The sequence below is a fragment of the Liolophura sinensis genome, chromosome 10 (genome assembly GCF_032854445.1).
Source record: "Liolophura sinensis isolate JHLJ2023 chromosome 10, CUHK_Ljap_v2, whole genome shotgun sequence".
Lineage (NCBI taxonomy): Eukaryota > Metazoa > Mollusca > Polyplacophora > Chitonida > Chitonidae > Liolophura > Liolophura sinensis.
Genome location: NC_088304.1, coordinates 19,363,600 through 19,390,284, shown reverse-complemented (window position 1 = coordinate 19,390,284; position 26,685 = coordinate 19,363,600). Strand labels below are relative to the sequence as shown.

At 40.0% G+C, this 26,685-nt stretch overlaps 2 protein-coding genes across 2 annotated transcripts; one reads left to right on the top strand and one right to left on the bottom strand.

Annotated features, from left to right (window-relative positions):
- Positions 1 to 10,205: 10,205 nt before the first annotated feature.
- On the top strand, positions 10,206 to 15,208 carry LOC135477191 (electron transfer flavoprotein beta subunit lysine methyltransferase-like). The gene is given in 5 exon segments (XM_064757348.1): positions 10,206 to 10,372; positions 12,785 to 13,113; positions 14,082 to 14,190; positions 14,193 to 14,214; positions 14,614 to 15,208. Coding segments are annotated over 4 exon segments (780 nt in total). The 5' UTR covers positions 10,206 to 10,372; positions 12,785 to 12,805; the 3' UTR covers positions 14,955 to 15,208.
- Positions 15,209 to 16,711: 1,503 nt separating this feature from the next.
- Positions 16,712 to 24,781, bottom strand: LOC135476555 (uncharacterized). The gene is made up of 4 exons (XM_064756611.1): positions 24,093 to 24,781; positions 22,696 to 22,963; positions 19,811 to 19,978; positions 16,712 to 18,058 (listed from the first exon to the last, which is right to left on the bottom strand). Exons 1-3 carry the CDS (start codon positions 24,707 to 24,709, stop codon positions 19,811 to 19,813), a joined length of 1,053 nt encoding a protein of 350 aa, XP_064612681.1. The 5' UTR covers positions 24,710 to 24,781; the 3' UTR covers positions 16,712 to 18,058.
- Between the last annotated feature and the right edge of the window lie 1,904 nt (positions 24,782 to 26,685).

Here is a 26,685-nt window from a genome sequence, read left to right as displayed (position 1 = left end):
CTGATTGAATGGGTATAGGGAGAAACAGATTGAAGAGGGGTACAGGGAGAAGCCAATTAAAAGGGTAGGAGGAAAACTGATTGAAGGGGTATAGGGAGAAACAGATTGAAGAGGGGTATAGGGAGAAGCCGAGTGAAAGGGTAGGAGGAAAACTGATTGAATGGGTATAGGGAGAAACAGATTGAAGAGGGGTATAGAGAGAAACAGATTGAAAGGGTAAGAGGAAAACTGATTGAATGGGTATAGGGAGAAACAGATTGAAGAGGGGTATAGGGAGAAACAGATTGAAAGGGTAGGCGGAAAACTGATTGAAGGGGTATAGGAGAAACAGATTGAAGAGGGGTATAGGGAGAAGCCGATTGAAAGGGTAGGAGGAAAACTGATTGAAGGGGTATAGGGAGAAACAGATTAAAGAGGGGTATAGGGAGAAACAGATTGAAGAGGGGTATAGGGAGAAACAGATTGAAAGGGTAGGAGGAAAACTGATTGGAGGGGTATAGGGAGAAACAGATTGAAGAGGGGTATAGGGAGAAGCCGATTGAAAGGGTAGGAGGAAAACTGATTGAAGGGGTATAGGGAGAAACAGATTGAAGAGGGGTATAGGGAGAAGCCGACTGAATGGGTAGGAGGAAAACTGATTGAAGGGGTATAGGGAGAAACAGATTGAAGAGGGGTATAGGGAGAAACAGATTGAAGAGGGGTATAGGGAGAAACAGATTGAAAGGGTAGGAGGAAAACTGATTGGAGGGGTATAGGGAGAAACAGATTGAAGAGGGGTATAGGGAGAAGCCGATTGAAAGGGTAGGAGGAAAACTGATTGAAGGGGTATAGGGAGAAACAGATTATAGAGGGGTATAGGGAGAAGCCGACTGAATGGGTAGGAGGAAAACTGATTGAAGGGGTATAGGGAGAAATAGATTGAAGAGGGGTATAGGGAGAAACAGATTGAAGAGGGGTATAGGGAGAAACAGATTGAAGAGGGGTATAGGGAGAAACAGATTGAAGAGGGGTATAGGGAGAAACAGATTGAAGAGGGGTATAGGGAGAAACAGATTGAAGGGGTATAGGGAGAAACTGACTAAAGTCATATAGGGAGGACACTGATGATCAGGTTGAAGGGGTATAGGGAGAAACTGGTTGAAGGAGTAAGGAGAAAATTATTGAAGATGTATGGGGGAACAAATTAAACATGCCCGGGTTCTGCCCGGTTTCCTTCCACCATAATGCTGGCCATCGTCGTATAAGTGAAATATTCTTGAGTACGGTGTAAAACACCAATCATATAAATAAATAAATAAATTTAAGATATATAGAAATATACTGATGAAAGATGTATGTAGAAAAACTGATTGATTTACTTAGTTATTTGATTGGTGTTTTGCGCCCTACTCAAGAATATTCCACTTGTACAATGGCCGCCAGCAATATCATGGGAGGAAACCGGGGAAACTGATTGAAGATGAATCTTGAGGTGTTGTCATATCAATGACAATTTTCAATCAGGAGAGGTCATCTGAAAGGGTCAGTAGTTGGCTAGCCATGGACAGCACAAGGTGCTGTGGGCCACCATCTCACACCGGTAATCTAATTTATCTGTCCAAAGAGGTTATTCGTTAATCTCCATGAGTTCAGCCAGATCAAGATAGTTTGGGTCACCATCTCACACTTAACATATGTCAATTGTAAATTTCCTATTCAAAATGGGCAGTATTAACTGTTTCTTAGTACAGATGTCATACTACGCCCATGAAGCCCAACAGTCCTACCATTTAAGATACAGTTTTGTGACCCGATACCTTGACCTGACACCTTACCTGCAGCTTGAAGCCATGAGATGTATCAGGTGCTTGATGACGTTTCCTCCATCGATTTACCTGGCAGTTCTCAACTACGTGGAGAACTCTTCAGTGCAGCGTTAAACATCAACATAAATGCTTTAATAAATGAATAATCCCCAGGCTTCTGAGTAACACCACACAGCCTTGTTTCCTTTCAGATAAACGATACTTCGCTCACAGGCCAAAAATAATTTAAAGAAGAAACCATAAGAATGATGTCAAACTCAGATGTGACACCATCAAAACGTATTTGCATATATGAACTTTTTTTTTGTTTTTTTTTCTCTCAGAGGAAAGGATATTTGAAAATATCTTTGTATGGTGGGTATATGGGATTATCTCTGGGTATACATCATCTTTGCATAATAATGTTCTAAATAAGGATGTGATGCTTATCTGATAAATTAATCTGAATGTAAATTTGTTGTTTATATCCAAACACATGCATTTAATCATAATTACAATAATAAATATGGATATATTAAATAAAACTCTGATCAATATCCAGGTTGAACTTGTTTGTTAACTGACCCTAATTCTGGTGTAAATATATTTATTAAACATGTGTTACATCGTCATTTAACATTATCACACAAAGATAATATACACCAAGAGGTGGTCCCAAACACCTGAAACACAAAAATTTATTTTCTGATGTCCTTTTCTCTTTAAAAAATTTTTTTTCTTCAATTCTGAAGACAACATTTCCAACCAACTTTTTGCACTCTTTGATCTGAATTTTAAGTAATTTTTATGTTTTCTCCACCTCTAAATAAAGTTGTACCTTGCAGAATCTCCATGATGATACCACAAAAAACTGAAACAATGCTATGTGGCTGAAATGAAAACACACAACACACATATTTCTGTACTAACGACATTCATTATTTATCCATTAAGTAAAATTATGTACAAATTTTACAGTGTTTCTTAAAAGTTCATTCTACATCCCAGTGTGGGAAACATGATTTGATGCTGGCACAGGTTTATTGGGGTCAGTCAGGTATACTTGTACACATTGCAGAAGACTGGAAAATCTTCCACAGAGGAACAAGGCGCGTTCTGTCTCACAACTGTTGCACACCCTTCCACTCATGTCACAGGACCTCTGACAATGCCAAACAAACGCCTCCTCACACTTAGGTAAATGTCACCACTTGCCCACAGATTGATAAGGGCTCAGTACTCAGCTATACTGAAAACAGAACAGCAGATACAGACAAAATAGTAAAAGTAACCAATAGGTATCAAAGTTACACTGACTGAGAGCCAAAATCACTGTGATGATGACAACTAAATTACTTTATTAATTACCCCTACAGACTTGAGGTGAACACCTCAGTGTGAGGTACAGATGGGGTGTATACAGGTTGTACACCTCATGTAGTTGATTAATTTGCAGTACCTCAGATCCACCTCCAGCATACGCCCCCTACACCTCCACTATACCTCTTACACACCTTAAATCAGATGGGCTACACCTGAATGGTACACCTCGAATGTACCTCAAAGCATACCTTATCAGATTAAGGGTATTATAAATTTATTTAATTTAATCAACTCCACTCCTAAATTTATATATATGGTGTGACTTTAGGAATACAGTTGAACATAGTACAGGTAGTTAATTGTAATTTTCATAACTTTCGGTTAGTAACCATACAGGTATATGTGTGCACAAGATACAACAGGTGAAAGACGAATAGCCATGCAAACAACAATCACTTCTCCATTTGAGTTGGTATTAAGCCAATGTAAACGTTATGCAGAAGCTTGCGTCATAAAGAGATCGGCTACATTATGCCTTTAGCAGGGACAACTTAAGCAACATTCAGAAAATCTGTCCGTAAAGGCAGATGTAATTATCTCCCCTTGCTTAGTATCCTGTTCGCTGACCTACACTGTATGTATTCATTTATGCCAGAAAGGCATATAAAACTTACAACTTACAAGCATATAAAACATACAAAATTACAAGCAGAGAAAATCTTTGACAAGTTTTTGAGAACAAGTATATTATATATTAAAATCTGGTTGTCATGGAAACTACACTTATATGAAAAAGATAATTGTATCTCTCCAGTGCACATCTAACCAGCAAAGGCTACACTACACATTAATAATGTCATTGTAAATAAAACATGGGGAAAATTTGAACTGTGTGCATCAATGTCACAGTCAGGTGTTAACTAACGGAGAATTCTGTTTGTTCCTGGTCACCTATTGATGTTGATGCATTACCTTACCAAAGTATGACTCCTTTACACAGAAAAAAAGGTAAAACAGACAAATCAACAAACAACCATAATCACACATTACACCAAGCTTTATGGTGAATGTATTAAACCTGAAACTAACACATCAAACATTAGACTTGGATTGGAATTCTAACAATAGCTGACTACATAAATGCCATTATAAAAATCCAGTTTCATTTTTCTCCGCTCCTGCAGCTTGCTGCACAATGAACTCTTGCACCAAAATAGCCAAGTATATACTTGTTATTATATAGCATGTGTCTTTGTTGTTAGTCTTCGTTAGCCTGAGATATTTAATTTTTGAATGACTGTTACCTGAATTGAACACATTCAATATAGCACTGACAAGCGTTTCTTGAAGGGGTATAGGGAGAAACAGACTGAAGAGGGGTATAGGGAGAAGCCGATTGAAAGGGTAGGAGGAAAACTGATTGAAGAGGGGTATAGGGAGAAACAGATTGAAGAGGGGTATAGGGATAAACAGATTGAAGAGGGGTATAGGGAGAAACAGATTGAAGAGGGGTATAGGGAGAAACAGATTGAATGGGTAGGAGGAAAACTGATTGGAGGGGTATAGGGAGAAACAGATTGAAGAGGGGTATAGGGATAAGCCGATTGAAAGGGTAGGAGGAAAACTGATTGAAGGGTATAGGGAGAAACAGATTGAAGAGTGGTATAGGGAGAAGCCGACTGAATGGGTAGGAGGAAAACTGATTGAAGGGGTATAGGGAGAAACAGATTGAAGAGGGGTATAGGGAGAAACAGATTGAAGAGGGGTATAGGGAGAAACAGATTGAAGGGGTATAGGGAGAAACTGACTAAAGTCATATAGGGAGACACTGATGATCAGGTTGAAGGGGTATAGGGAGAAACTGACTAAAGTCATATAGGGAGACACTGATGATCAGGTTGAAGGGGTATAGGGAGAAACTGACTAAAGTCATATAGGGACACTGATGATCAGGTTGAAGGGGTATAGGGAGAAACTGGTTGAAGGAGTAAGGAGAAAATTATTGAAGATGTATGGGGGAACAAATTAAACATGCCCGGGTTCTGCCCGGTTTCCTTCCACCATAATGCTGGCCATCGTCGTATAAGTGAAATATTCTTGAGTACGGTGTAAAACACCAATCATATAAATAAATAAATAAGTTAAAGATATATAGTCACACTGACTGAGAGCCAAAATCACTGTGATGATGACAACTAAATTACTTTATTAATTACCCCTACAGACTTGAGGTGAACACCTCAGTGTGAGGTACAGATGGGGTGTACACGAGCTGTACACCTCATGTAGTTGATTAATTTGCAGTACCTCAGATCCACCTCCAGCATACGCCCCCTACACCTCCACTATACCTCTTACACACCTTAAATCAGATGGGCTACACCTGAATGGTACCCCTCGAATGTACCTCAAGCATACCTTATCAGATTAAGGGTATTATTAATTGATTTAATTTAATCAACTCCACTCCTAAATTTATATATATGGTGTGACTTTAGGAATACAGTTGAACATAGTACAGGTAGTTAATTGTAATTTTCATAACTTTCGGTTAGTAACCATACAGGTATATGTGTGCACAAGATACAACAGGTGAAAGACGAATAGCCATGCAAACAACAATCACTTCTCCATTTGAGTTGGTATTAAGCCAATGTAAACGTTATGCAGAAGCTTGCGTCATAAAGAGATCGGCTACATTATACCTTTAGCAGGGACAACTTAAGCAACATTCAGAAAATCTGTCCGTAAAGGCAGATGTAATTATCTCCCCTTGCTTAGTATCCTGTTTGCTGACCTACATTGTATGTATTCATTTATGCCAGAAAGGCTATAAAACTTACAACTTACAAGCATATAAAACTTACAAAATTACAAGCAGAGAAAATCTTTGACAAGTTTTTGAGAACAAGTATATTATATATTAAAATCTGGTTGTCAAGGAAACTACACTTATATGAAAAAGATAATTGTATCTCTCCAGTGCACATCTAACCAGCAAAGGCTACACTACACACTAATAATTTCATTTTAAATAAAACATGGGGAAAATTTGAACTGTGTGCATCAATGTCACAGTCAGGTGTTAACTAACGGAGAATTCTGTTTGTTCCTGGTCACCTATTGATGTTGATGCATTACCTTACCAAAGTATGACTCCTTTACACAGAAAAAAAGGTAAAACAGACAAATCAACAAACAACCATAATCACACATTACACCAAGCTTTATGGTGAATGTATTAAAACTGAAACTAACACATCATACAATAGTCTTGGATTGAAATTTTGACAATAGCTAACTACATAAACGCCATCATAAAAATCCAGTTTCATTTTTCTCCGCTCCTGCAGCTTGCTGCACAATGAACTCTTGCACCAGAATAGCCAAGTATATACTTGTTATTATATAGCATGTGTCTTTGTCATTAGTCTTCGTTAGTCTGAGATATTTAATTTTGGAATGACTGTTTCCTGAATTGAACACATTCAATATAGCACTGACAAACTTTTCTTGAACAGGAAACAATTTCAGCTAGCTTTCATGGAAAAGATTCTCTCTCTCACGTATTATTTGTAACCATTTTCAACAAATACATAACAAATCTGGACTCCAAAATGCATCTTCAAAGTTTTATAGGCTTCATATGTGCTGACTGTGCAAGATTGGAAAGGCAGCGATGTCAGCTCAAATGGTCAGGCTAAATATTATTTCAGACAGATGTTACATTGCAACCAGTCACACTAAAAACGCAGCCAGAGAAAACATCAGAGAGAAAATAATCACAACAAGAAATTTAACCACCCCTTCAGAGCCACACAAACAACAGTCCTACTTAATTTACATTTCACATCTAGACTTACTTCATCTACTTTATCAGCTTTCTGGAAGTGTACATGTATTGATCTGAGGTGTTTAACTCTCTTAATTAAACCAATGTCACAGTAAGGCTAAGCATGTTAGCAGTATATATAAGTACATGTATCTCAATAAGCACTACATGTATTGAGCTTAAGTTTTGCATACATGTATTGGGCTTAAGTTTTGCAAACATGTATTGAGCTTAAGTTTTGCATAAATGTATTGAGCTTAAGTTTTGCATACATGTATTGAGCTTAAGTTTTGTATACATGTATGTATTGAGCTTAAGTTTTGCATACATGTATTGATTTTAAGTTTTGCATACATGTATTGAGCTTAAGTTTTCCATACATGTATTGAGCTTAAATTTTGCATACATGTATGTATTGAGCTTAAATTTTGCATACATGTATTGAGCTTAAGTTTTGCATACATGTATGTATTGAGCTTAAGTTTTGCATACATGTATTGGGCTTAAGTTTTGCATACATGTATTGAGCTTAAGTTTTGCATAAATGTATTGAGCTTAAGTTTTGCATACATGTATTGAGCTTAAGTTTTGTATACATGTATGTATTGAGCTTAAGTTTTGCATACATGTATTGATTTTAAGTTTTGCATACATGTATTGAGCTTAAGTTTTCCATACATGTATTGAGCTTAAATTTTGCATACATGTATGTATTGAGCTTAAATTTTGCATACATGTATTGAGCTTAAGTTTTGCATACATGTATGTATTGAGCTTAAGTTTTGCATACATGTATTGAGCTTAAGTTTTGCATACATGTATGTATTGAGCTTAAGTTTTACATGCATGTATTGAGCTTAAGTTTTGCATACATGTATTGAGCTTAAGTTTTGCATACATGTATTGAGCTTAAGTTTTGCAAACATGTAAAGCATAATACGAGCGAGATGTGCAATTGTTGATGCCCTGTGTGCATATTAAAGGATTATCTTACATAAATAATTCTGACTACATGCAAGTCTCTTGTGTATTAAATCCACTGTTAATCGTGGTATCTAAAGAAGTACTGCACATATTGAGTTTAGGGTTTGCTTAGATATACAAAGCAGAGCATAAAGGAGATATTTCTTATCTTGAGTTGTTTAACAGAGGTTTGAAATGGGTATAATTCGCTCGTAGGGTAAATAAGGACAGCTAGAGTGTCCAGAATCTCTGGCACTGCACTCTGATTCAGGAAACAATCAACATAGTTTCCTAACCTGGAAACATCTGACCAAATTGGGACCAACATCACCCATTTCAGACATGGCCCGGACTGGCATATAACAAAACCAGCAGCATGCCACAGAATAATCAAGGAATAGGCCTACCATTACCTTCTTAACAAGCCACTCGGAGTCCTGAACCGCACGGTCTATGATCTGCTGTATTCGATCAGGGTTGCTTTCATCTGAATGGCTTTTATACGCCTATGACAAAATTGAAGACACAAACAATCTCTTGAACACAAGTTACCACAAGAGAATTCCTGTAAAATGATAACTTCATCCTGGGATTAAGAGACATCTCTTAATCCCAGCTTCATCTATACAGACAGCCAATAATGTAGGACTATAGAGCACAAGTTTGTCATGTTTGTTGATATTCAATACTGGTTGTATCTAAAACTTTAAAACTTCACTACCAGCACTCGATCTTGAGGAAAACCACACATACTACATAAATAGACCAATAAATAAACTAACGGTCGCGACTTCAAGTCATATGTCAGGTATGAAATGATTACCACGGGAACTGATGGGAAGACGTGTGGTTTTTGGAAGCACCTCGTGGTGCGACTTGAACTCCTCTCTGCCCGCCAGCCCAGTATAAAGACAGGAGTTGAAGTAGACAACTGGGGCTACGTTTTTGGCTGAGTTCTTATTTATAGGCCCATATACAAGGAATTAATGTACGCACTAATTATCTCTCTCTATTTTATTTGGTTCAGTCTGTGGTGTAGTGAGACAGGAGATTCGCAAAATGGCTGTCACAACGTTTTGACACTATGTCCGAAATTTTGAGTGAACTGAAACATGTGTACGCATTTCTGTGTCACCTGTCTGATTTGATGTTTGTAATGGCTCCTCGCATCCTCCGGAAGTTTCCTCAAACATTTCATTAGGTGTCGATAGAGTTGTACAGGCGTACGCACTGATTTGTTCGCAACATTCATCGTTCTTCGCATGGAAGTAACACCACGAATTGGGGATATCCCCTACACTCGTACACTATAAGTTTAGGGAAATCCCCGCTAGGTGGCGCTTCATTGAAAACATGCTTCAAGTGGGAAGCTAGGTTAGTATTCATAGTTCATCAGCACACTCTCCAAAACAGGCTATTCGTAACTATAGAGAGTCAATATAAGTATTGGATTGTAGGCATTGTTAGCCCACGTCTTTACGTGGAAATACACTATCCCAGGTTTACAATCACAAGCTATCAACCCGCCATTCGCCCGTCATGCAGGCCTATTTGTGCATGTATAGGTCACAATACGCTACTCGTGATCGTGTGTAAATTTCATACAGTCCACAATTAGTTTTCCATTAACTTAGGCCTACATGTTAATGTTTTGCCTCACAGCACTGTCATAGTACATCAGTGGGGCCACCACTTCGGCGACATGGACTCGCCCTGCCATGAGAACACGCAGTGTAGGCCTATCTATAGCTTTGAGCATCCGGGTTCTTTGCAAGGACCCGGACATGCGGGAGGTGATAAATTACATGGAGCTAAATGGGCGAAATGCTGATTTTTGCCGATTTCTAAGGGTTAAAGAACTACAGGGCAAATGAAACTATTGTATTTGAATGTTGGACACATTCACATTACTTTTTCAGAAAAAAATTTCTCGCCAAAAAGCCAAATTTTTCATTATTCATGTTAAAATCTTATTTCTCGCCTGGGTTAAATTTGGTTTGTTTTCACCTCCAGTGCTCAAGTCACGTGACTAAAGAGTGTGCTGATGATTGGCTCAGTCCAACTATGACATCACTTAAAAACTATGAACTGTAGACACCTAAAGAACTCGTTGTTATATGACTGAAACATTGCTGCAAAGTATAATATACGATGTAAAAATCCGAGCATACCTACATATATATATATATCGAGTGGGCCGTAATTTGATACTGCATTGCTCCATTATCCCTTGTTCAAACCCTTTCAAACTTGAGACATTCAAATGGCATGATTTTGTTAATACACTGACCAATTTTCAAGATCATAGCTTGAGTAATCTGTACACTGAGGATGAAGTAAAAGCACGCATCAAGGAATGCTGGAAAAAAGTTTCTCGTAAGGAGTTTCGGGACTCAATCAGTTCATGGAAAAAACGTTTGCGCGCCGTCTACCGAGAAGATGGAGGACCAATTGATCAAGGTAGAACAAGGTAGAACATTATTTTGAAATGTCCGGAACATGCGTTTTGACTCTATTTTGATTTTGGTCCCATGAAGATCAGATTAAAGAGCATGACAACTTCTTTCAGGAGAAAATGGTATTTGAAAATATTTTTGTACGGCAGGTATGTTGGACCACCTTGGAATGTATCGTCTTTGCATAGTAATGTTCTAAATAAGGATGTGATGCATGTCTAATAAGTATATTTCTATGTAAATTTGTGGTTTATATCTAAACACATGCATTTAAACTCAATTGTGATAATATTTATGAATATATTTATAATATAAATATGATATCAAAATCCAGGTTTAGCACATTTGTTATCTGAAAAGACCAGATTCTAATGAAAATTTATTTATTAAACATTTGTTATATCCTCATTTATAACATTATTACGCCACCACAATATAGATCAAGAGATGGTGCCAAATATCCACCATACATTATTTTCAAGTGTCTTATTCTCTTGGAGAAAAAATCGTAAGAAAAAAAAATAATGAAGACCACATTTACAACTTACCTTTCGCACTCTTTCGTCTGAACTTTGTGTGATTTTAATGTTTTCTCCACATTTTAACTTTTTAAGCTGTTTACTTATGTTCAGAATAAGGGACGCTGTTTATTAGGTGTGAAATGCATTGGCTCAACTTGTTGAACCCAACTACAAACATGTATCAGGGGCGCAGGACGCAACTGAAAAGTTTGTCATTATTCCAACCAATCCCGCCCAAGCTCCAGAAGCTCTTTGACCCTATATAGCCGAATGCGTGTTGAGAAAAAATTTGTCCATCTTCATGGTTCTGATGAAGAAGGCCTGTACTGCACATTTTGGCACAAATTTAGTTCCATAATTTACATGTGTATACTTACTTTTTGTTGATATTCCTGTACGCGCTATGTGAGTTGTGAAATATTTACTATAATAGCACGTGCGGATAAACCGAACGATATTATACAATGGCCAGGGTAATCAGACCTGTAGGCAGCAAGGTAGAGAGGTGGTGGGGTCATAGATAGGCAAGCAGGAGGACTATCCCTGTCAGGTATGGGCGAGAGTCCAGGGGCCGCCCAGGCCCCGGAAGCTCTGAGATTCCAGACGCTCGGAAACATGTTCTAAATGTCTTTTCGACCAATTATGGTAAATACAAACAGATGTACGGAGCCTTTAACTTGAAAGTATTGAAAATTTGTGCTAAGATGGAGATCATCGGAACGAAAAGCTATAAGCATCCACAAAATCGCAAAAGGGACTTCCTATCTACCACTATGATAAAATCCTAGGTAAACTCGATATTTATATACTTACGTTCTTTGTGATAGAAAACGTGCAGGCATGGCTTGCTAAAACATTAGCATCATTTATAACTATTATCACCTGGCTGAAAGTATACCATAAAATAAGGCACACATTGCACCGAGTTTTGCAGGGTGCTGGAGAATAAGAGACCGTCCGGAGGAATTAACAGGCGTAAGTTTCACTCCGTTTGAATGCAGCGTTACACTGCCCATTTGCAAATTACAAAATTTCAGATACCATGACGACAAGAACGCTTGTCCCCGAGGTTAAAATATCTGACCAGTAAATTTACAGTGCATTAATTTGTTTCAACAAAGTAACAGAAATTTTTTAACGTCCGATTCCATGCAGTGAAGAAAGCAATAGACATTCACTATGGTGTATTTTTTTTTTTGTATGGGTTCGGTCGAAAAGGAATGGTGGGGGAGTGGGGGGGGAGAGCTTATGCTGCCAACCGCCCTTTTAAAAGTGACCCCAACCCCCGTTTCATACGCCACTATGTATATATACACTTGCACTTGCCTTTACAATTTTAGTCAGTCCTAGTGTTTGGAATTCAATGGTATACACTGAATCCGGGAGACATGCGGTTTAATTGTAGAATTGTGAAAGTCTGCATAGGTAAAGCCTCTCCTAACTGAATGAATATTGCAACCTAGCCGTTGAAACTCGTGAATGGAGACTTTATGTTAACAGTCCAACTTGTGTGACATAAGAATAGAATTTTGTCGGAAACATGATTCTTCAAATCACGAGAGCTGCTTTTTCAGATGTTTTTTTAACGAGTGCTTATAAAGATGGTGCTATTATGATGTGAAGATAAGATTCGTGCAAGAACACGTATCACGATAAACCTAAACAATTCATGTGCAAAATTTATTTATTAAACATACATATATGAGAATTCCAGAAAACGTATATAGTACATACATGCTTATATTGGTGTGCCATAGAGTTTCGTCAACTCTGCACGAACCCTCTATTCCACTCTCTTTAAGGTTGAAACCCTGTACAATATTTATTTTTATAGGCTGCAGAAATACACAGTTACACATTGTAAAATTCGTGTTAGTAATCTTTCCCACTTTGTGTATGTTTTAGAAATGTCCACTTTCAAGAGAAATGGCAGGGTGTGTTGCAAGATACATTCGGCAGGGGAAGGCCTGTGTGACAGTGACATGTGCTCACGTGATCCCGAAGGGCACAATTTGGTCCGCTGATGCCAGACATCGTTCTAGCCATGTAAGTGACGCCCAATTGGTTGAGGTCATCAAGCGCGAGACGGAGCTATCAACCAATCACCTGACACCAGAGATAAAACTGCATCTGATCACCCAGAAGTGCCGTCTTTGGCACGAGCATGGGGATACGAGTCCCTTCCAGGATCCATTTTGGGCCTTCTATTGGCCAGGAGGCCAAGTGCTTACGAGGTTGGTAAATTTATTTATTTATTTGATTGATGTTTGAGCTAGCAAGAGGGACCCACGTCGCACTCAAGGATACATGTATTTTACTTACACGACGGCGGCCAATATTACGGTGGTAAGAAACCGGGCAGATCCCGAGGGAAATCCACGACCATCCGCAGGTTGCTGATAGACCTTCCCACGTACGCCCGAAAACCAAGGTTTTTCACTTTCCCATTCGAAATATAATCATTGTTTCTCAATTATACGCTTGATTACCAAGCTTTCATTACCAAGCTTTCATTACCAAGCTTATTACGGCCTATCAGACTGTGTGTGGGGGGCGTACACTTTATTCTTTGGCTGGATGGATGAATTTAGTGCAAAATCGGTACATTTTTTGATAAATTGGAAATTGGGGGGAAAAAGATACGACTTATTTATTTGAATGGTGCTTTACGCCGTACTCAAGAATATTTCACATATCCGACAGCGGCTAGCGTTACGACCATCTGCTTTGTTGACAGACTATCCCACGTGCGACCGGAGAGGAACTCAGCACGAGCGACCACATTTGTGAGAGGCTTCGGAGTCATTGCGCCGCGCTGGCTTATCACCTCGGCCAGAAGATTTGTTTATTTATTTATTTATTTTTGGTGTGTATTTAATTATGGTCAGCATTATATATGTTGAGAGGAAATGCTGAAGAATTATATCTGAAATTACCAGGTTTAAGAAACTTTTCCGACATGTACTGTTTAAAATAAAGGTGCATGAACACTCGTATGATTGTAAACAATGCCGTGTTTGGAAATTACTTGTTATTGTCACTACAAATCGCTTGCTTGACTTCTGTACGAGGGTTATCAGATTTACGAGTGTGAAAATATTAGTCCGATCCTGGAGAAAACCCACGTCCCGTCGAATATATTGAATTAATTTATGTCTCAGTTCTGTGAAAATATATTATGTTTACCTTTTTGTATTGTCAGATACATTCTGGATAATCCCAAAGAATTTCTTGACCGCCGTGTCTTGGACGTAGGGAGTGGATGCGGAGCTACTGCCATTGGCTGCAAAATGGTGGGAGCGAACCTTGTCACACAGCCAATGATATCGAACCAGGTAAGCACGTGATTGGCACCGAGGCCTCTTGGATCATGTTATATGTATATGCCTAATGTATAGCGAGCTTCTTGCATAATCGATCACATGTAACTGAAGTTACGGAAATTTATTTACTTTCTTTACACATTGTTGTATGACTCATGTGTATGAAGGAAAGCATATAGGTTTTCGTCAACAAGGTAACAGGTTTGAATTGATTAACTGTTAAAAAACCTACTGAAGTTCAAGCTTCAATTGTCCTATTTACTTCGAATATGATACCAAACTTTTTTCCTGTCATTGGATTAATTCCTCTAACTAATAAAATAAAGAAATCAGTATCCAACAGTTCTGTCTGTGTGGTTTCATTATTGTTGCTCACTATACTTCATGGTTCTCTTGTTAAACCTTTTTCAGTAGCGCTGGCTGCAATTCGGCTGAACGCCACAGCCAATGAGTTGTCTCTGGACGTTAATGCGGACAATTGGATTGGAAGGTCGACTCCACGATGGGACATAGTGGTGTTGGGTGACATGTTTTACGACCTGGAATTTGCCAACACTTTATTTCATTGGATAACCCGTCTCCTAGACGAAGGAAAGACTGTTTTCATTGGTGATCCTGGGAGAGCAGCGTTGAAAACTGCAGTAGATAAGCTACCAATGCAGAAAGTTTACAAAACTGATTTACCAGTCTCCACCAGACAGGAAAACAATGGACTCACCCAAGCATGGGTGTGGAAGTGCATAAATTCTTGACATGCACGGCCAATTCCATCTCTGGCCGGGGTGTTGTCACTAGGTAGGGACGCCAATGCATTGAAAAAACTGTTTTTCACTACGATCATGCATCTGAGAGCTTGTTAAATCATGTGAAAAGCTGGAAAATTTGCCATTATGCCCATAACCAGCTTGAAAATCATTGCCAGGCCGCATCCAACGTGCCCGATACTTTATTCTGTACTTTTTCTTTAAGTACAGAGCCAGCAAGAGGGACCCCCTTGGCCCTTGGCCCACTGACTTTACATTTACTTCGTTTGACCCCGCCCAGGGCCTGCTTCAAGGCTGTGTTATTGGGGCTTCTGCAAGGCTGGTTTCTATGAATCCGTGTGAAATATTTCCATCTGGTGGGCTCTGGCAAGAGACAGCAAGTTAAACATGCCTTTAAGGGAACAGCAAAAAAGAGTGCTTTTAACATGGGAAATTTCAGTTCATGAGGTTAAGACAGAAACACTGTCGAAGCCTTTTAAAGAAGGCTGGTTCATATATTGCTTAGAATCGAGACTACCAACCCCAGTCGGGGAAGCAAATTCATCTAAATTATTGGATAGGCTTTTACGGCATGGTCCACTTAGGAAACAATTGAACGATTGATGCGCGCGATCTATTATTCATGACCGACGGCTGCCTGAGGCCTATCCCTCATGACCGACGGCTGCGCGAGGCCTGTTCCTCATGACCGACGGCTGCATGAGGCCTGTCCCTCATGACCGATGACTGATTGACGGCTGCACGCGTGAGAACTGTTCGTCATGCGAGACAGCTGAACTGATGAACACTGCACGCCTCTTAAACTATATCTATAGCTAACGCTAAACACTATGATGGTGAGTTTATAAACCATCGCTGGGGACTGGGGGGGGTGGGGGGGGGTGCTCCGTGATTAGCGTGCCCCTGTAGAGGAGTGACCCAGGAGGCTATCGCCAATGCGCTGTGAGTCCAGCTCATGGCTTCCTCTCCGAACGTACGTGAGAAGTTCTCCAAGCAACCTGCAGATGGTCATGGATTTTGCCTCCCACCATAACGCTGGCCGCTGTCCTATATGTAAAATATTCCGGACTACGGCGTAAAACACCAATAAAAATAAATAAATAAATAAATCTTAACCCGTTTACTTGACTGACTGCATGAATGAAAAGCAATTGTGCATGTTAGGAAAACATATTAATAAATTTATTTTCCTTTTAGCTTTATTGTCGGTTACTGTTTATATGTGGAATCCCCTCCGACCATCTTTAATTCTTTACCCCCATAGGAGACCCATCCGTTTTTCAGTTGTTAATATATTCATCTGCCTTACAAATTTCTGATGAATGCATTAACCCTGTTTTTATTGTCTCATTCCCAATGATTTCGATCATGGTCAGTCGTTATGCTCTGTAGCTTTGCTCGTGTTCAAGACAATACACACACACAAAAATGAACAGGTACGCTTTTTAGCTTATGGGGGATACTTTGTCGTTGCATATATAGGGCCCTGTTTATTCATTTTTATGTGTGATGCCTGAAACATGATTAGTGTTTCGGTACAACTGTAATATTGGAACAATGTATACATATATAGATACACAAAGATTGTTACAATAATGTTCCCAAAGTAGCGTATCTACAATGAACCCTGTTGCCCAGGCCACATGGGTAATGTAACTGGAGCGTAGGAAGCAATTTCAAAGTTTTGGGGGGGGTGGGTGGCTAGAGTCCCAGCAAAAATAGGCAAGGGTCCTGGGGCCGCCACGGCCCCGGAAGTTCTGAAGGAGCTATATCGGCTTAGAGACCAATTCAGGTGTTATTGACTATTTAAGCCTGCCTGAAAAAATGATACAGACGTTCAGCTCAATTGTTGACGCTTTTGCTTGGAGAACCACGGGTCAACAAAGACCATTGTGACAATTTATCCAGAATTCAACATTAACTTTATGCATGTCGGAGAAAGGTTGGTGTAGATTGATTAATACAAGCATTTTAATTTTAACTCGTATTCAGGAGAATCGGTGGAAAGAAACATCTATGTTTGTACTGGGCCTTGGTGGTAAACTTGCCGGCCTATTCGCGTTGGCTTGCTTCCGATTGAAATCAATGTTATTCACATGCATACATACACTTTTTGATCAAGCCTTTGGCTCAGAAAAAAGGCGTGCGTCTGATTTTGGGGAATTGTCAGTAACGCGCCAAAATCGGTGGTTACAACGGTTACTTATCTTTCCTTCACTGATGAATCTTGCAACCCGTCCTAAGTGAAATGATCTTGGAATGACGATAAACCATAATGAAATAAATAACTCAACACCGATGAGTGCATATACTGTACAAATATATTAATTATTCTACTTTTGGGGCTGAATAGAACTGCAAAGTCATCGCACTGAAACATGGTCACTAAATTAGAAAAAAAGATTGTGTTTGGAGACAAATGAGTCCACTTTTTAGTCAAGTTACACTGTAGATGATTTGCCCTTCCACGGGAGAATTGTATATATTAATATACGCTACTTCTGTATGTGTACTGAAAGTTATATCAAGCAAACCTACATAAACCTATGTAATTTTGGCACATTATCAGTTTGGAAAAACAGGTATATAAAACTTCGTCACACTATATCATGTGATCTGGAAAAAGCCAAATCTTTGAAAAATAATCAAAATTCACAATCTTACGACAGTTGCAACCATGGTTGTATGGTTGCAGAAAATACAAAACTGACGTTGCAGAAAAAATATTACTAAAAAAAAAACATTATTTCAGTACATGTACACAATGTAGCAGGAATGTTTGTACTTCAAAAACCGCCTATGCTAAGTAACTCTCATAAAAAAGAAAGAAAAACAATAAAATGAACTATATGTCCAACTCAATGAAAAATGTCCAGGTGGTTGGATTTATTTTAAAGTTGAACTCGACGAAGTTTGTCAGGCGGCTCCATTTCAATCGACTGACGAGTCCCATCTAAGGGAGCTAACTCATAAATATATATAAATATGTGGGCCCAAGGACGGGAAAAACATGTCGGCCATTGTTGCGGGGGCATGGTCGATAAATTCGTGGTCAACAGACAATAAATGCCCAGTGGTACGTCCAGGGCTAACTGAAAAAAAGGTAGAAGTGTTTGGGTTTAAAATCTGCCGTATACCTCGATGAGTACATAATTACTCCTTAAAATGGGGTCATTCGGATTAAATTTTTTTTTTTTGATTGGTGTTTTACGCCGTACTCAAGAATATTTCACTTATACGACGGCGGCCAGCATTATGGTGGGTGGAAACCGGGCAGAGCCCGGGGGAAACCCACGACCATCCGCAGGTTGCTGGCAGACCTTCCCACGTACGGCCGGAGAGAAAGCCAGCATGAGCTGGACTTGAACTCACAGCGACCGCATTGGTGAGAGACTCCTGGGTCATTGCGCTGCGCTAGCGGGCTAACCAACTGAGCCACGGAGGCCCCCGGATTAATTTTGTGAATGAATCAGGGAATATGTGGGCTTTGATGCCACACTGGCATTATTATTGATGGAAACAGTAAGGCTTTCAACATGTATGAGAAAAATGTGTTCACGTTAATTATGTTAATGAATGTTTCTCTGAACTGGAGTGATTAAACCCGCGCAATGTCATAAAGCGGACATTTTAGACTAGAACTGGGCTTCTGTCATGTATGACGAGTCAGCCTGTTTTGTGAAACAACTTCTAAAACTACAGTATGCAATGTTATAGATTCATGGGCATTCCCCGGTCTGGGATCACTCCTTTCTTCATTTAACTAATATATAAAATATTTTTGGGGCCTCCATGGCTGAGGTGGTTAGCGCGCCAGCGCGGCGCGATGACCTACTAGCCTCTCACCAATGCGATCGCTGTGAAATCAAGTCCATTTCATACTGGCTTTTTCTACAGTCGCACGTGCTAAGGTCTGTCAGCAACCTGTGGATGATCCTGTTTTTCATCCAACCATAATGCTGGTCATCATCGTAAAAGTGAAACACAAATCAAATAAATAAATCAAATATAAAGTATTTCCACTGCGTAGATTGGTGGCACAAAAAATCCCAAGCAGTGGTAAGGAAAGTCAAATAACAAGGATTTTCATATCAACAACATGCATGAAACTGTGAGGAGTATATTTTCTACAACCTGCATGTGTTTTACAAACAGGAAGCTCACTCACCTTTCTGGGCCCTCCTAGATTGCTGTAAAATGACACTTAAAAAAATAAGCCAAAAATAGCTTTTAAACTTGTACTTCCGGCACAAATATTGACAGCTCTTTGTCCGATTTTTCTTCAGAACGAAAAGATGTAAAAATTGTAAAGTACGACGTGAAACGAAAAGCATACATACATACACTACCCACATACATGTATGCCCTACTTAGTTTCATGTGATGCTATACAAAATACAAAACAATGGTTGTCTTGGAACTGCTTTACTTGGAAATGTAAAACATATAGGTAAACACGTAGCCTGGGCCTGCGAAGACAGACTTATTTTTAAACACACTTATCCAGGAAAATGGTTACAAGCAGTTTATTCAGCTCTCTGCAGATCGACAAGTAGCGACAAAACAAAAGGGAGGCAACCATAGAGGCAAACAACTGATTTTTTTCTTACAAAAACCTTCATGCTTGAACTATAATTCATCATTTGAGCATGATTAGCGTTAACCTGGATAGTGGACTCTACTAACAGCGTTGAATGGACACAGACACGAATTAAAAAAATAATTTAACAAATACTTCAATTTTCAGAAAAAAACCCCACTAAGCATATTTGTGACATTGTAGGCCAAACTTTAAGAACTAATCTTAAGGTTTTACACCCCCTCTGTCCCCCGAATCATTATACCTATCTCCTTTTGTACTCAAATATGTAGTTCCAGCCTCGCTTAGAAATACAGGCGTATCCAACATTTTCCAGGTATTCCAGCATAACCTCGAACGGTTCGGAGTTGTGCAACTGCTCATATATGATGTAAGCTGGCCGAAAGTTGAGGTTGATCCATTGATGTAAAATCTGTGGGGGGAAAAAATTAATTTGATATTGTATTCTTTGATAAGAATAAATCATGATTATTGCTTGTGTAGTTTGGCAAAATAACAACCATACAATGAAACTGCACCAAGAATGCGCAAGAAAACGCTGCATGGCTCTGTAATAACATGACAGAGTTCAGCAGCATAGCATTGTTCTGGCGAGGTTGTGATGAGGTGTTTTGGAGATGGTGTGCAGTGGTGGTGGTGGTTGGTGAGTTGTAGTGGTTGGTGAGTGGTGGTGGTGGTGGTTGGTGAGTGATGGTAGTGGCTGATGAGTGGTGACGGTGGTTCACAGGTTAGGTGGTGGTGGTGGTTGGTGAGCAGTAGTGATTAATGAGTGGTGGTTGTGGTTGGTGAGTAGTGGTGGTGGTTCACAGGTTAGGTGGTGGATTAGTAGTAGGGGTGATGATGGTTCCAGGTTAGGTGATGGTTGGTGAGTGGCGGTGGTTGGTGAGTGGTGGTTATGGTTGGTTGGTGGTGGTGATGGTTGGTGAGTAATTGTGATGGGTGGTGATGGTGGTGGTTAGCGAGTGGTGGTGGTTGATTGGTGGTGGTGATGGTTGGTGAGTAATTGTGATGGGTGGTGAGGGGTGGTGGTGGTTGGCGAGTGGTGGTGGTTGGTGAGTGGTGGTGGTGATGGTGGTTCACAGGTTAGGTGATGGTGGTTCACAGGTTAGGTGATGGTGGTTTTTGGTTGGCGATGTGCGTGTGTGTATGTGTGTGTGCGTGCGTGTGTGTGTAAGTGTGAGTTGGGGGGTGTTACGCTCTTCGTATTATTGGGCATAGTACTACTATTAGTCTGGTTCGTTAAGGGGCAGATACAAAGTATTTACATGGTGAGTGGTGTCAAGCCAACACGTCTATTTATAGCTCACGCAAACCGCAACCTCACAATATGACACACATTGTCATTTGCATATAGACCGTTCCTTCCCAGGGGCGCAATGTGAGGAATGTGAAGCAGAAAACTTGTGATTTACGTTGAATGGTAGTTTACTGTTGCGAAAAGCAAGTGCCAAGTAGCACTCAAGAGGAAATATACAACAAAAATGCTCAGAGTTTGTGTTAATATTTCACTGATAGAGAGTCAAAGAGATGCCTGTTGTCACTTCTCATTTCCACTATGTTGCTGGAGTCAATTTTACATCTACAACGTCAGCGCTGATGTGAGAATGAAAGTCACTGCCACATAGATGATGAGTTAAAAATCATCAAACACATGCTATATACCCAAATCATCAATTCTGTCAGAATTAATTTGTTGTACATGAGAATGCGAGAGTAGCTCAAGGGACTGGCAAAGTACTGGCATCGATGGAAGTGATAGCTGTCAACAGCAGTGAATTTCAACATGATAGCCCAGTACAAACAACACTGACGGGCTCGCACCTACCTCAACAGGCCCCATGCTTATTTTTTTTTATATCTTTCTGAAAAAATTTATAGAGTGTTAACTATACTGTGGTTCTGTGCTACATCAAAACAAAGTAGGCTACATCAAAACAAAGTAGGCTACATCAAAACAACGTAGGCTACATCAAAACAAAGTAGGCTACATCAAAACAAGTAGGCTCTGTCAAACAAAGTCGGCTACATCAAAACAAAGCAGGCCGAGACCTAGATGTCAAATATCGCACACTCCCATGGTAACTACCATATCAGGTGCGTCGAAACGAGGTTTTGCCATATCAGGTAGGTAGGGCCTGCTGCATCCAATACAAGTTCTGATCGGAGGACAACTGACAAATCAGATAGCAAAAAACTACTTTGAGGGATAAAACTACAGTAAGAAATGAAGTTCCAGGCATTTTTCACCAACTAGCAAATATTTTATATCACTGACAATATTTTTTTTTTTTTTTTACAATCTGGCAAATGCCTCTTCCTTCATTCAGAATGAACAACTGTTTGTGATACAAAAAAAGGTCCACTTTGTCAAAAGTATCAAATATTAATATCTATTCTTGGCAAATATATAGTTTGTCGTGTTTCTGGCCTTGTAAATTACAACATGTTTTGCAAAATATATCTATCTGCAATTTACAATACATGCAAAAAATGTTTCCTTTTCACTGCAATGAGTTGCAGGGTAAAACAACATAGGGAAAATGCTATGCTATCTGTTTAAACATGAAATTATTTATTTATTTATTTATTTATCTGATTGTTGTTTTACGACATGCTCGGGAATTTTTCACTTATGTGATGGTGGTCAGTTTCATGGAGGGAGGAAACCAAAGTGCTCGGTATAAACCACCAACCTTCAGCAAGTCAGTGAGAAACTTTCCCATTGGTGACCTAGATATATCAAGATCCCAGTGGTAGTGGGGGTGCGGTAACCTACAAATTACCTGTCCATTACCCGTTTCTTTTTTTTTTTTTTTCATGGTGGTCGTGATCAAGACTTATGGATGGAGGAAACCAAAATGCCCATCATAAACCACTGACATTAGGCAAGTTACTGATGAACATTCCCATTTGTGACATACAGGTATTAGAAGTCAAGTGATCACCAACAAAAGAATGACCATGTGGACTGTACAAATGGCGAGAGATGCAGCCTCAATCCCACTACTATCTAAAAGCCGATATTGAACCGGCACTATGGAAAACAACTGAAAAACACGCGTCTTCAACCACTAAACCAGTCTGCTCCTTCTGTCTAAATACATGTAAACATCAATATACCCAACTCACCTTGTCTCCCATCCCTTCAGCATCGAGCGACAGCACCCCGAAGTACTGGGGCACGTTGTGCTCTTCAGTGAATGTTCTCACGGTCATGCTGGGAACTTTCATAATGTGACCAATATCAAATTTGTGAGAGTCTGAAGACTTCAAAACATGGCTTTCCATATTCACCGCATCACTGGAAAGTACAAAGTTTTCTAAACCATTCCTTGTTCCAATCACAGCCTCGACAAATGTGATGTTCTGTGAGTTTCTGGGGAATAAACCTCTGTACCTTGATATGAAATGGAAGAAATAAAATCATTACACCTTTCAAAGCTCAAGCCATAATTTAAGGTTTTGCTGCTTTAATCCACTTACAATAAAATAAACTGAAATAATTAAGAGAATTAGTGTATCACATGCCAAATATGCAAAACTCTAAAACTATAAAATAAGGTCACTTTGACTTGTGCATACTTGTAATTATGAAAAAATATTGACGTTTTGTTGACCAACTTACATTTGGTAGAAGGCTACCAAACAGGTTGCCTGAAGAAGGCCCATAAATGCAAAACTTCAGAATTTAAATTGGGAATTTGGTAATTAATTGCTAAGCACCAGCGATGGAACATCCCCCTTGTGTTGTTGTGCTCTATATGCATGTAAAACTTCAGGTCAACACATGCGCTACTTTTTGAGATACGCGCTGCTTAACTTTGATTCTAAGACACTAAGTCAGGAATTTGGTAATTGACTGTATGGGTATTTAATATACACACACTGTGTCAACAAGGGAATACTGTGCTCTACATGTGTACCGAAAGGAATTCAGTAATTTATGCTATTTAATACATGCACACCAAATCAAAGACTGTGCTCTATATATGTGCAAACCCTGAGATTTTTTCAATAAAGCCCATAATATTTTGCTTAACACTGATTCTAATACACAATATACAAAGTCAGGAATTCAGTAATGTACAGTATTTAATATGTACACACCCAATCACCGATCAACCATCCCTCTCATGCTATTGTGGTGGTGTTGGTTGGTGAGTGGTGGGGAACGGTGGTGGTTGGTGAGTGGTGGTGAGTGGTGGTGGTGAGTGGTGATGATGCTGGTTCACAGGTAAGGTGGTGGTGGTTGGTGGTTTTTGGGTGGTGGGTGGGTGACTGTGTGTTTGTGTGTATTTAATATGTACACACTAAATCAAAGATCGACCATCCCCCTCGGGCTATTGTGCTCTACACGTGTGCAAACCCTGAGCTCAAAACCGGCAGCATTATTTACAATACCAAACCAAACATTTTGTTTAACATTGCTTTCCCTCAGGGAATGACGATCAGGATACGACATAAGCTATGCCTGTACAAGCTGAAAGATCAAGTTTTAATGGACCCTTTTCAGGTTTAGCCCATACCTCTCAATATTTTTCTTTGCCAGGTCAAGCTGAGAATGCTGTGGTTCAACCAGAATAGCACTCCATCCCCAGTGAATGAAATTATAAGAATTGCTTGACAAAAACCCATCATTTGCACCAATGTCAACAACCAGCCGAGCATATGGAAACTTTCGCCTCCTTAGGATTTTCTTGTATACATACAGCGCTTCTCCAGCTTCTGAAACATCAACCCCCAAAACATACAGCTCAGCTTGGGGGTATATGATATTGCTCCTCCTGGTTGTGTCCTGGACCTCTCTGTTAAGCGGAACTGGCATTAGATACAGCCTGTCTAATGTATTTTCCATTAGCGAAGAAATTCCCCCATTTTTTCCTATTTTAATGGCGTTTCTTGCTACGTCTATCGTCAGTAGTTTATCCATAAAGCTGCCCTTTACGCTACCAAAAGCTTGTAACATTTCTTTGGACGATGAATAGATGTAGTACAATACAAAATGTAGCAGTATAATCTCCACAATTACCCCCAGCAGCAAGAGAAGGCAGACACATTGCATCAATGCGCGACAGTTTACTTTGGTCCGTCCATTCGTACAGCAAGAGGTAGCGTTTCTCTGAAGCATTCTCAACAGTTTCATCCTTCTCAGAAATATTACTACGAGCGGTTTTTATGAGAATGAAAGACACATTCACCGGCATGCGCACCAATCACTAAGTTGGGGTGACATCGCGCGGAGACAACAGTGTTGCCGCGCGCAGAACACCAGCAGCACTGTATATTTGAGTAGCACTGGGCAGCCGCCATCCATGAGCAGAACGATGAGCAGAACGGAACATGTAACTTGTTCGTTTACGAATAACTGGGCAAGGCACGAGACTATAGGCCTATATATTTATATAGGCCTATAGCCGAGCAGATAAATTCTCAACACTTTAAACCCCTTATTATCCGATAACACAGACATTACTGTAACCCCGAAGACCTTCTCTAATGTGTCATTGTTAATTAGTAACCTAATAATCCTCCATCACTAACTGGAAAAAAAAATATTAAAGATCCACGAGGAGGACCTTGCCTAGTTCACCTCCCCATAGGTATAAAGTACAACATCCACGAGGAGGACGGTGGCTAATTTACCTTCCTACTGGTATAAGATACAACATCCACGAGAAGGACAGTGGCTAATTTACCTTCCTCCAGGTAAAAGGTACAACATCCACGAGGAGGACGGTGGCTAATTTACCTTCATATAGGTAGGCCTATAAAGTACAACATCCACGAGGAGGACGGTGGCTAATTTACCTTCCTATAGCTATATACCGGTAGTACAACATTCACGAGGAGAACGGTTGCTAGTTTACCTTCATATAGGTATCAGGTAAAACCTCCACGAGGAGGACGGTGGCTAATTTATCTTCCTGCAGGTATAAGGTACAACATCCATGAGGAGGACGGTGAGCAGTTTACCTTCCTGCAGGTATCAGGTACAACATCCATGAAAAGGACAGTGGCTAATTTACCTTCCTGCAGGTGTAAAGTACAACATCCACGAGGAGGACGGTGACCAGTTTACCTTCCTGCAGGTATCAGGTACAACATCTACAAAGAAGATGGAGGCTAATTTACCTTACTATAGGTACAAAATACAACATCCATGAGGAGGGCGGTGGCCAATTTACCTTCCTGCAGGTATTAGGTACAATATCCACGCGGAGGACGGTGGCTAATTTACCTTTCCTCAGGTGTAAAGTACAACATCCACGAGGAGGACGGTGGCTAATTTACCTTCCTGCAGGTATAAGATACAACATCCACGAGGAGGACTGTGCCTAATTTACCTCCATGTAGGTATAAGGTACAACATCCACGAGGAGTACGGTGGCTAACTTACCTCCATGTAGGCATGAGGTACAACATCCACGAGGAGGACGGTGGCTAATTTGCTTTCCCATAGGTATAAGGTACAACATCCACGAGGAAGACGGTGGCTAATTTACCTTCATATAGTTATAAAGTACAACATTCACGAGGAGAACGGTTGCTAGTTCACGAAAAGGACAGCATCGGAGGAGGATGGTGGCTACTTTACTTTACTGCAGGTATCAGGTACAACATCCATGAAGAGGACGGTGGCTAATTTACCTTCCTATAGCCATAAAGTACAACATCCATGAGGAGGACGGTGGCTAATTTACCTTCCTGCAGGTATAAGATACAACATCCATAAGGAGGACGGTGGCTAATTTAACTTCCTGCAGGTGTAAAGTACAACATCCACGAAAAGGACAGTGGCTAATTTACCTTCCTGCAGGTGTAAAGTACAACATCCACGAGGAGGACGGTGACCAGTTTACCTTCCTGCAGGTATCAGGTACAACATCTACGAAGAAGGCGGTGGCTAATTTACCTTACTATAGGTATAAAGTACAACATCCATGAGGAGGACGGTGGCTAACTTATCTCCCTGTAGGCATGAGGTACAACATCCACGAAGAGGACGGTGGCTAATTTGCTTTCCCATAGGCATAAGGTACAACATCCATGAGGAGGACGGTGGCTAATTTACTTTCATATAGTTATGAAGTACAACATCCATGAGGAGGACGGTGGCTA

Excerpts from the sequence above, each read along its gene's own strand:
- LOC135476555 (XM_064756611.1), bottom strand. The coding sequence starts at position 24,709 with ATGAAACTGTTGAGAATGCTTCAGAGAAACGCTACCTCTTGCTGTACG. Across the intron at positions 22,964-24,092 it reads GCAAAGAAAAATATTGAGAG|GTACAGAGGTTTATTCCCCA; the intron begins GTATGGGCTAAA and ends TTTCATATCAAG. Across the intron at positions 19,979-22,695 it reads CTGAAGGGATGGGAGACAAG|ATTTTACATCAATGGATCAA; the intron begins GTGAGTTGGGTA and ends TTCCCCCCACAG.